At 36.5% G+C, this 12,400-nt stretch overlaps 1 protein-coding gene across 4 annotated transcripts in view; it reads right to left on the bottom strand.

Annotated features, from left to right (window-relative positions):
- The window catches only part of LOC124792827 (protein PRY1-like), a 542,115-nt gene that overhangs the window by 21,774 nt on the left and 507,941 nt on the right, over window positions 1-12,400 (bottom strand). For all 4 annotated transcript variants that reach the window (XM_047257973.1, XM_047257971.1, XM_047257972.1 and 1 more), the window contains one exon: window positions 1,837-2,044. In XM_047257973.1, the coding sequence (XP_047113929.1) occupies window positions 1,837-2,044 (208 nt within the window). The remainder of the gene's footprint in view (window positions 1-1,836; window positions 2,045-12,400) is intronic.

Here is a 12,400-nt window from a genome sequence, read left to right on the forward strand (position 1 = left end):
TTTAAGTTAAATAATATTTATTGGGGATAATGCCAAATGTCAGACAAGCCTGAGTAAATAAAATGTGGGGGTTTAGATAGTAAGCTATTTGCCATTCTTAATCTTTTGTTAAAATGTGTTTGAAATACATTGCAACCTATATTGCCACATAATTATTTAAAAAAATGATTGATCTGTTGAAGTAATATATTCGCTGATTTCTGAAGTTATTTTATCCAGTGTAATATGATACTCCATTGGGAGGCAGGGGGGGGGGGGGGAGGGAGCTATAGCCCCCATAGCCCCCCCCCCCTTGCCACCACCCCTATATTTATCTCCTGTAGTTTCCATGAATAAAAATAGGAAGCATTACTTTTGGAATGACCCTCGTCTTATCAATTAGGAAATTGACACACATTGCTAGTACAGTGGAGAGAACAATATTTGGTTCCAGATGTTGAAAACCTCAACAGAAATCTCAAACAATAACTGGTTTCAAACCTTACAACTTTCTAAAGCTAGGTATCAAAAAAGTATCAATCGCGATTAGCATAATTAATTTGTCTCAAAAAGTGTGCAGAAAAATAATGACTTAGGCATCATTTAGTTCATACAAGGATCTTACAAGTACAGTACACCACCTTTTAAAATACGAGGCTAAGTCAATTATTATCAGCAATTTAGTTATATTTTTGTTTATTTTGGTAGTAATGTCATCTTACTTTGATGACGCATGCTTTGTTTATTTGTTGTTATATCTTTGCAATTTTCAAGCTGCTAGGTTAGTTTCATTATCACTGCCATGCTCTTAATAATGGCTGCTCCACTGTCTATTTGCACCAAAGAAGAGCAACGTTTAGTGATCTGTTTTTTGTGGTTGGAGGGCACATCAGGGGCTGAAATTCATCAAAGATTTTCGGTACAGCATGGGAACAGTGTTTTGCCACAACAAAGTGTCTATGAATGGAGTGAAAAATTCCGAAATGATCGCACCAGTGTGACGCACAATGAAGGAGCCGGACGACTGTTTACCACTTCAAATGAAGAAACCATTGAGCAGTCATGTGAAATGATTCTCTTAGACAGACAATTAACTACTGATGAAGCAACACATTGTCATGGTTCTGACCACAAAATCATCCATGACAGACTTCGTATAGTTCATGCAAGATGGATCCCAAAACAACTCACACAATTGAATAAACAAACGTACTTGGACACCTGCAAAAAACATTTGGACTGCTATGGTAACAAAGGGGACAACTTCTTAGACAGGATCATTACTGACCATCACTTGCTTGGTCCACTCAAACAGGCATTAAGGGGCCACTGATTTGCCTCGGACCAAGCAGTGAAAGAAGTGGTGCATTCCTAGCTCGCAGCTCAACCGAGAACCCTCTTTTATGAGGGCATCAGGAAGCTCAATGATGGACCAAGTGCGTTGAAATGCAAGGAGACTATGCCAAAAAATGATGTTCTTGTAAGTTTCCTATTTGATTACAATAAAATTTTATAATTACTTTGCAGATAATAATTGACTTACCCTTATAGCTGTCAGTATAATTAGCATAAACATATATAATTTTTACCGTATCTGTAATGACCATGATTTACTGAAACCTTGGAGAAACCAGGCAAACAAAAATATTCAAAATTCAACCATGATGCCTTTTAATTCCTAGATAATAAGGCACTTTATAAGGGAAAGAAAGAAAATCAATGAACTGAAGACAAGCTATCCACAGAAAGTGCAAATTATGAGTATTATGTTGCTTAATCAGTACTTAATTGAATACAATAATTTAATGAATCTTTATTTTCATCAAGGGTGAATATAGAGGTCCTTTTATAATATACCTGATTTCAGCATTCTTGGCTCAACTCCAAACGTAAAATCTTTTACTTCTTTGTACCACTTCTGACAGGCATCTCGTGCTGTAACATTTTTTCCAGCATCTGAGGACCACACGCAAAAGATATTTTCCCCATATTTTCCATCTGGGCGATGACAAAATTTATCTTCTTTTGCCAAAGTTTTGGCCCATTCTGTAGCATATTCACACAACTAAAAACAAAGAAATTATTGTTTAGTTAATAAAATATTCAAAACATTTATGTCTGTACATAACAAAGTCTTTAATAAGAAATTATTTCTTAGAAATACATCAGTGTACAATCATACAATTACATATTTTGTCACAGCATTTGCCAAAGTTCATAGATAACAGTTTATGTAAGGGGGAAATTATAGGAGCACATCCTTCTCTAAACCCAGTTCTTTAGTTGCGTTTCTTCGGTGAGAGAGTGGGGGAGATGGTGCTGCAAATGATCAAGTGATAAACATCACAACTCCAAAAGTAAACCCCAACTTTAAAGAATATGACTGGCTAATTTTTCTAAAAAAGTCGATTGTCCATTTGCAATAATTTTATCTAATGTTTGTTGCATATCTTCATACTCAAAGTTATTTACTTTTCAACGTTCTGAAATGTTTCTGGAACATATGTCATAAATATGAAAGTTACAAAACTTATGAGTGGGACAACAAGCAGTTAACAGAGTTACAAGCTATTAATTAAATTATTAAGAAATTAGTAGAACATAAAACTTTTGCTCTCAGACACTAAACATTCGAGTCATTTATGTTAATTTTGAAAAATAACAGTTGCTCTTAATTTGCAAAGTTTGCTTCTCCAGTCTCTGTAGTCACATAGCAGGAGAAAGAGTTATTTCCCACTAGAAATGAAACCTACACAACATTAAAACTGATTTGGTGCTATTCAGGTAACACCATTTTAACTTCTCTTGTATTTAGGGAGCTAATGGTGGTGTGCGAAATCAGTTAAGGTGCGTAAACACTTAGTGAAATGATTTAGATAAAAACTACAGCTGGTTAATGACAGAGGGACAAAAGTCTTCTCACATAATAACTACTTTCAAGCTGTCCACCTCAGACATTGTCCGATACCGATATATTAAATTTGGATTTCATCCAGATGAATTTTAAGAAACTCCTCACTAAACAATATATAGCCTCTTTTGATATACACAAGGTGTAGTGGGACACACTCAACTAACATTACCTTTCTTTAACAGAAATAGCCGATACCAGGAATATTTTTGTATCTTGTACAGGTGAACATTATCTCAGCTGTTTAGATAAATGAATTTCATTTGATTTTGTATGTGATGCATTATATGTCTGGCTAAAATATATAAAAAGAAATTAATTTGTTGTGATTGATATGTACTAACTCTGTATGTACAGTTCAAATTACTCTTCTTTTAGTAATATTTGAAGCTACAAAATATGTGGTATACTTAAAATTCCGCAATCTGATGCCAGTTATTATTTCTAGAGTGATTTACAAAATAATGATATAACTTGGTGATGATTCTTCTTTTGTCAAGAAAGTTTGTAATCTCTCTGGTTCCGTGAACTCTCTGGTTCCGTGAACTCTCTGGTTCCGTGAACTCTCTGGTTCCGTGAACTCTCTGGAATATTGTTAGTACCACAGGACAAGTTAGTGTGGTGGGCTTGCCTGTGATGGAATTGGATGTGCTTTTATTTTTGGCAATAATAATGAAATTTTCTGTTTTATCGTAGTGGGGATTGTAAAGTCAGTGTGATATAGAAGACTGTGACACAATAAAAAAAAGTGCAAACAAAGATAATGCAACAGGCTTACTTATTATTTATCTAGTGATTTGGAACTCGCAAAGTTGAAACATTTCACCCTCAAGAAACTACCCCTAGACATGGCAAACTGCAGCCAACAACAAGAAAATGAAAATAAGTAAAAAACCACAAAGTTCTGTAAGTTTGTGCCAGATGGGTCCCTTGTCGTTTGGTTGCAGGTCTTGTGTTGAGACGTTTGGAGCCCTGTCAGATGCTTACAGCAAGGTCTGCAAAAGAAGTGAATGCATTTTTGAGTCAGATCATTATCTGTGATGAAATATGGGCCTCCACTACACTATAAAGCCAAAACAAGACATTATGTGGATGAAAGGGAAGACAGCCACAGTAAAAACCAAGACTTGACTGTAACCAGATTTCCCTGACTGGCAGGCAGTTCACTCATTGATTTTTTGCACGAGCAATGCACAATCAATGCTGTTTACTACCACAAGCTGTTGAACCCAGTGAGAGTTGCATACCATCACAAAAGATGAGACCAACACATTTGAAAGTTTGCAATTTCATACCCAAATAAGGAAATATGTCATCTCAGATGAAGAGAAAACAGAGTGTTGCACTGCCATGATATGAGAATAAAAGGGGCACACAGCTGATTTAGCTTTTCTTCTGTCTGTGTTAATCATGCATGGTAGGTGATAATTAGTTTAAAAAAGTAAATATCAATCACAAACCAAAGGGAATTAGATATGCAACTTTGTTATGGATAATGCAGAAGGAATGCAAAGAGCATAGTAAATTGTATGCACAAAGGTATCCCAACAGAAAGTGTCAACAAGAATGGTAAGTCAGCAGATATGCAAAACTGTTATTGGAGCACAAGTGGAAAGCCTGTAATGAGTGGAGTGAACAAAATGTCCAACATCCTTGTTATCTAAAGATGATTAAAATCATCACAATCTTCTGAAACCTATTGGTCATATTCAAGTGTTAACCCTATAGAAATTGCAAATGCCTCTGGAATAAGTCAATGTTCACATTTAGTGTGCAAACAGTTCCATCCATGTCATGTCGCTTCACCAGCAGATTAACCAGAGCAAGTCCAGAACAGACATGGAATTCAGTAGCTCAGTTTTGATGTGGCTGCAGGACATTAGGTTCTTTTTACAAAGAATTCACCTTACCAAAGAAGCTACCTTTGCAAATCATGGAAAGATGAATGTAACAAATATGCTTTATTGGGCCACTGGGAAACCACAGGTTGAACATCAGAGGTAGTGGAGTGTGAATGTTTGGTGCAGGATCATTGGAGACTACATGATTGCTCATTACTTCATTAAAGAAACCTTTATAAGCAGAAGATACCATTTCTTACAGAAGTGCTAGCACGTCTCATAGATGGAGTACCATTTTAAATACATAGATGTACATGGTACCAACATGATGAGTGCTCAGCTCACTGCTTCTGGCTGTGAAAGCACTCTCATAGTTCTTTCATTGTAAACAGATATGAAGTGAAGACACCATCAGTTGGTTGGCACATTTGCCTGATTTGACACCTCTAGACTTCTTTCTGTGGAGTAAACTCAAAGACTAAATCCATGCTCATCATTGTGCTGTTGAAGCATGTACAGTAATACAGAAGAAGTCTATCCAAAAGTCATTGCATCAGCAACTGCAAAGATGTGCTCCAGTAGAGACTAAATGGGGGGTATTTCAAACACTTGATGACATAAATGAAATTTTGAGGAATCAGATCAACCTCAATCTTTTGTTATTTTCTTTTTGTTGATTTTACCCTTGTGAGGACAACTGAGGAACTACTTGTTTGAAAAGTAGTGGCTCTGGTCACAAAAACTGACACTGGCCAGGAGAGTAGGGCGCTGACCAAATGTACCTCCATATTTGCATCCAGTGATGCCTATTGTCAGAGGATGACACAGTGGTTGGGTCTTCTGAGGCCTGTTTGGACAGAGTTTTTGTTGATTTTGATCATATAAGAGTGTATTTTTACATTAAGCTCAAGACATGTAAACTATCTTTGTAACTAAATTCCCTGTTTTTCAAATTGATTCAGTTTTTGATGTGCACATTTCTTTCAAGATTCTGGCAGAAACTAGATCAGAACTGGGACCATAGTTAACTTATGAATCATCCTTGGATGCCATGCCCTGTGCATTTCAATTGGTGTGTTTGTGCAAACATGTGCATTCCAATTGGTGTGTTTGTGCAAAGACTTGTAGCCAAGTGTGATTATTATTAATTTTAAATTAAACTTTTCTCCACTATTCTGCTTTTAAGTAGATTCTCTTAGCTGCATTCAGCTGGAGTGCACCATCAGCCTGACACATTTGTTCTATATAACAACACGAACTTCTGTAAAAGACAGCAATCAGATTTATATTCCAAACTAATCAATCTTAAGATCTAAATACTTCAATTATTTGAAGCTACTAATCAAATTTTGTAGAGGGAAACTACAGTACTGGCAGCAGAAATTATCATAGCTCTATTTGAAGAAGTGAACTTGGTACTTCTGTAATTAATATACCTATGAAAAAAAAAGACCACATGCAATTTAGTAATTACTTTTTCACGGTTCAATTGGGTGAAAACAGAATCACGATAACTTGTTTTGTGTGCGCGCGTGTGTGTGTGTGTGTGTGTGTGTGTGTGTGTGTGTGTGTGTGTGTGTGTGAGAGAGAGAGAGAGAGAGAGAGAGAGAGAGAGAGAGAGAGAGAGAGAGATATGTAAGTTATGAATTTTGCAAAAAAATTTCTGTAAGGGCAGATATATAAGCCAAGGAAGAAGTGTTGGACAAGTACTTGCACTAGAGGTGGGTTGTTCATAAATGAATGGATCCAAAGGAATGGTTCACTAAAGTGAAGAGAAGGACCGAGGAATGACTTCTAAGTAACGGTCATTCATTGCTCACTTCAGGCACGGCTGATCTCATTCCTCGAACACTTGTAGCCCGTCTTGCTCCCACCTCAGTCTCTTTCTTTTTTGGGTAGTAACACATTCCATGTTCCATTTAAACTTTTTATAATTATACAGGGTGATTCAAAAAGAATACCACAACTTTAGGAATTTAAAACTCTGCAACGACAAAAGGCAGAGCTAAGCACTATCTGTTGGCGAATTAAGGGAGCTATAAAGTTTCATTTAGTTGTACATTTGTTCGCTTGAGGCGCTGTTGACTAGGCGTCAGCGTCACCTTTCTTCGAAGGTGCTACTGTAACTGGACTACAGTATCTGGAGACGTTAGAGAATTGGCTGTTCCCTCAGCTCGAACAAGAAGCACAACAATTCATATTTCAGCAGGATGGAGCGCCACCACATTGGCACTTATCTGTCCGTAACTATCTGAACGTCAACTACCCGAGGCGATGGATCGGCCGCCATGCAGCCCGTGACAGAGCACTTCATCACTGGCCTCCAAGAAGCCCTGATCTTACCCCCCTGAGATTTTTTCTTATGGGGGTATGTTAAGGATATGGTGTTTCGGCCACCTCTCCCAGCCACCATTGATGATTTGAAACGAGAAATAGCAGCTATCCAAACTGTTACGCCTGATATGCTACAGAGAGTGTGGAACGAGTTGGAGTATCAGGTTGATATTGCTCGAGTGTCTGGAGGGGGCCATATTGAACATCTCTGAACTTGTTTTTGAGTGAAAAAAACCTTTTTAAATACTCTTTGTAATGACGTATAGCAGAAGGTTATATTATGTTTCTTTCATTAAATACACATTTTTAAAGTAGTGGTATTCTTTTTGAATCACCCTGTATAATTTATACAAAAACTAAGTTATATCTAATGTATACATTCTTTTCCGGCAGCAACAATCAAATCTATTTATCTCTATCATTTTGATCAGCTGTTGAACACATACCTACATCAAGGCAAGTGTTTTTTTATAATTTTTACTCATAGATTCTTTTTAGCTATCATCTGCTTGATATAAAGTCTAGTTTTTAAAGTAGCTTGTAACCATTTTCAGATTGTAGTGTAAGGAAGTTTACATAAAACTTATGATTTTCCCATTTCTTCCAAAAATAAAACAGGACATTTAGGAAGGTTCTTATTTTTCAAGTTTGGTTGCTTCCTTGTGCTACCTGTGGTGTGATTACTTTGCACAAAAAAATGAGTTGTTCCTGATTTTGACTCAGTAGGAGAAAGGGAAGCAATGTTTCTCCATTTGAAAAATTGTAGAATGGCATAAAATTGTATTTAGTTTGTATCTAAGAGATATTGTTGAAAAGCATCTTTTTAGTAAAGAAACTATTACTTTCAATAATTTTTCATAATGTGGGGCTACAGTCATAATATATTTCTTTAAAGTCAGTACCGCCAGTAGAGTTTTTATTTTATTTTATTTTTTTGGGCACGATCATGATTTCGGCTTACAATGCCATTATCAAGTGTTTTAATGCTGTATAGCTCCTAAGATGGCATACTGTTGTATTTAAAATACACTATTAGACACATTGTCTAAGGATCAATATTTCTGGTAAAATACTACTGCTAAAATTTATCACTGAGTATACCATCTTGACTGAAGGACAGTTGGCAAAGAGTCGAATTGTCTTTCTCAAAGAAATTCCTGGTACAAACAGGAATTTCGTGTTACAAGCAGGAATATCTTTGACCAAGACAATTGACACTTAGCCAACTGCCATTCAGCCAAGATGGTATATTCAGTGATGTACACTCAGTGATGTACACTCAGTGATAAAACATAGCAGTAGGATTTTACCAGAAATATTGACCTTAGACAATGTGTCTAATAGTGTATTTTAAATATGAAAGTATGGCATCTTAGGCACTGTATAACATTAAAACAACTGATAATGGCATTTTAAGCTGAAATCATGATCATGTAAATGTAACACTGCAAATAAAAAATAAAATAAAGTAAAAAAATAATAAAGTCTAATGGCAGTACTGACTTTAAATAAGTATTACTTTCAACTTAGTTATTAATACTCATTGTTATATTAACTTTAATAACACAAGATATAAATCTACCATTTACTAAGTGACTGAGGCAGATATCATGAGTAAATCACATTTTCATTTAAAAATAGTTATTCTTCATTAATGGGTCATTTTTGGCCTGGAACCATATTGGGATACTCTGGTACAACCTGAAGTATATCTAGCCTCCTTTCCTTTTTTTTGTGAATTATTTGTTACAGTGTTACATGAAGTTGATGCCAATCTCAATCACATAATTTAAACATCTGGTTTAGTAACTAAGTGTAGAGCACTGACATCCTCATTTACATGCCACTGTGGAAAATCTGTCTTGAAGAACTTGTCACTCACATTAAATTGTTGAAAGAAACTCCTTTTTTATTAGAAATAAGCGTTCTATTTTTGATGAAGGCCTTGCTGGCCGAAAGCTTATTTGTGACAGTCTTTTCATTGTGCGTACCTTCGACTTCTTAATAGTCATGGGTGACTGGAATTCGATAGTAGGAAAAGAAAGAGAAGGAAACATAGTAGGTGAATATGGACTGGGGGTAAGAAATGAAAGAGGAAGCCACATAGTAGAATTTTCCACAGAGAATAATTTAATCATAGCTAACACTTGGTTCAAGAATCATAAAAGAAGGTTGTATACATAGAAGAAACCTGGAGATACTAATAGGTTTAAGATAGATTATATTAATCGTAAGACAGAGATTTAGGAACCAGGTTTTAAATTGTAAGACATTTCCAGGGGCAGATGTGGACTCTGACCACAATCTATTGGTTATGAACTGTAGATTAAAACTGAAGAAACTGCAAAAAGGTGGGAATTTAAGGAGATGGGACCTGGATAAACTGACTAAACCAGAGGTTGTACAGAGTTTCAGGGAGAGCATAAGGGAACAACTGACAAGAATGGGGGAAAGAAATACAGTAGAAGAAGTAGTGAAGGCAGCAGAGGATCAAAGAGGTAAAAAGAAGAGGGCTAGTAGAAATCCTTGGGTAACAGAAGAAATATTCAATTTAATTGATGAAAGGAGAAAATATAAAAATGCAGTAAATGAAGCAGGCAAAAAGGAATACAAACATCTCAAAAATGAGATTGACAGGAAGTGCAAAATGGCTAAGCAGGGATGGCTAGAGGACAAATGTAAGGATGTAGAAGCTTATCTCACTAGAGGTAAGATAGATACTGCCTACAGGAAAATTAAAGAGACCTTTGGAGAAAAGAGAACCACTTGTATGAATATCAAGAGCTCAGATGGAAACCCAATTCTAAGCAAAGAAGGCAAAGCAGAAAGGTGGAACGAGTATATAGAGGGTCTATACAAGGGCGATCTACTTGAGGGCAATATTATGGAAATGGAAGAGGATGTAGATTAAGATGAAATGAGAGATATGATACTGCGTGAAGAGTTTGACAGAGCACTGAAAGACCTGAAGCAAAACAAGGCCCCAGGAGTAGACAACATTCCATTAGAACTACTGACAGCCTTGGGAGAGCCAGTCCTGACAAATCTCTACCATCTTGTGAGCAAAATGTATGAGACAGGCCAGATACCCTCAGACTTCAAGAAGAATATTATAATTCCAATCCCAAAGAAATCAGGTGTTGATAGATGTGAATATTACCGAACTATCAGTTTAATAAGCCACGGCTGCAAAACACTAATGCGAATTCTTTACAGAAGAATGGAAAAACTGGTAGAAGCCGACCTCGGGGAAGATCAGTTTGGATTCTGTAGAAATGTTGGAACACGTGAGGCAATACTGACCCTACGGCTTATCTTAGAAGCTAGATTTAGAAAAGGGAAACCTACATTTCTAGCACTTGTAGACTTAGAGAAAGCTTTTGACAATGTTGACTGGAATACTCTCTTTCAAATTCTGAAGGTGGCAGGGGTAAAAAACAGGGAGCAAAAGGCTATTTACAATTTGTACAGAAACCAGATGGCAAATATAAGAGCTGAGGGACATGAAAGAGAAGCAGTGGTTGGGAAGGGAGTGAGACAGGGGTGTAGCCTCTCCCCGATGTTATTCAATCCATATATTGAGCAAGCAGTAAAGGAAACAAAAGAAAAATTCGGAGTAGGTGTTAAAATCCATGGAGAAGAAGTAAAAACTTTAAGGTTCGCTGACGACATTGTAATTCTGTGAGAGACAGCATAGGATTTGAAAGAGCAGTTGATCGGAATGGACAGTGTCTTGAAAGGAGGATGTAAGATGAACATATACAAAAGCAAAATGAGGATAATGGAATGTAGTCGAATAAACTCAGGTGATGCTGAGGGAATTAGATTAGGAAATGAGACACTTAAAGTAGTAAAGGAGTTCTGCTATTTGGGGAGCAAAATAACTGATGATGGTCGAAGTAGATAGGATATAAAATGTAGACTGGCAATGGCAAGGAAAGCGTTTCAGAAGAAGAGAAATTTGTTAACATCGAGTACAGGTTTAAGTGTCAGGAAGTCGTTTCTGAAAGTATTTGTATGGAGTGTAGCCATGTATGGAAGTGAAACATGGATGATAAATAGTTTGGACAAGAAGAGAATAGAAGACTATGATGATACAAACCTTTTAATCTGAGTATGCATTTTCTCAGCTCCTGTGTTGGAGGCTGTTAATTTTCTGAATAAATCTCACTTCCCACACAGTATGATCAGTTGGTAGGACGTGTTCTGAGGCATCAAGGGATCACCAATTTAGTACTGGAGGGCAGTGTGGAGGGTAAAAATCGTAGAGGGAGACCAAGAGATGAATACACTAAGCAGGTTCAGAAGGATGTAGGCCGCAGTACGTACTGGAAGATGAAGCAGCTTGCACAGGATAGAGTAGCATGGAGAGCTGCTTCAAACCAGTCTCAGGACTGAAGACCACAACAACACACAATCTTCGACTCAATATTTCTCTGCTATATGGTGAGTGGCAACTTTCATTTTCTTAATATTGTGTGTAAAGCTTATCTTTTTAGTACATTAATATGCACTGGTAACTTACTGATTTGTTGATTTTCATATTCGTCTCACTCTTATCTGTTAGTGGTTGCCTGAGCTCCCTCAGAAGTTCTCTTTTCCAAATAACTGATGGCTGATCAGAAACTGGTTATATTTTTTGATTGTAAAAGTCTTCAAAGCAATGACATGCTATGTCACAAACATCTTAAAAAAATTGATGATACAAACCTTTTAATCTGAGTATGCAGTTTCTCAGCTCCTGTGTTGGAGGCTGTTAATTTTCTGAATAAATCTTCACTTCCCACATGGTATGATACTTTGATGTGTAGTTAATTTACACATCCACAAATTGTTAAAGAAAAGCACTAATGTTGGTTTGACAGGTGATAGTTTACTTTCAGTTATTTCATGCTAGTAATGCCCATACAAATATAGATCATTTTCTGTAAACATACTGAAACACTGTACTTGCTATGACTATAATCTTCCCTCATAAGTGATTGGGTTTGTTCACGCTGGGTCATAAACAGGTTGCAAAATTTTTACTTCTGATCAGCTTATGATGGGCTCTCTCTGCCTGGCTTTCAGTCACTGGCCAGTCACTTTACCTGGTTAATATGATGTGTTCTGAGAACACAGTCAGCCAAGGAAATTGAAGTAAACAACTTGTCTGCATTAGATCAACAATAAATTTTTCATGTAGAGGTAATAACTGTGTGTACAGGATGTTTTTCACGGGATTTATGTAAAATTAGATAAAGAAAGTAATGATGAACAAGTAAAAATGAACAGTTTCCAAAAAAGAATTATCTCCAGTGAACTATTTCCTAAAGATGGACAAGTTTGCCCATCT

The sequence above is a fragment of the Schistocerca piceifrons genome, chromosome 1 (genome assembly GCF_021461385.2).
Source record: "Schistocerca piceifrons isolate TAMUIC-IGC-003096 chromosome 1, iqSchPice1.1, whole genome shotgun sequence".
NCBI lineage: Eukaryota > Metazoa > Arthropoda > Insecta > Orthoptera > Acrididae > Schistocerca > Schistocerca piceifrons.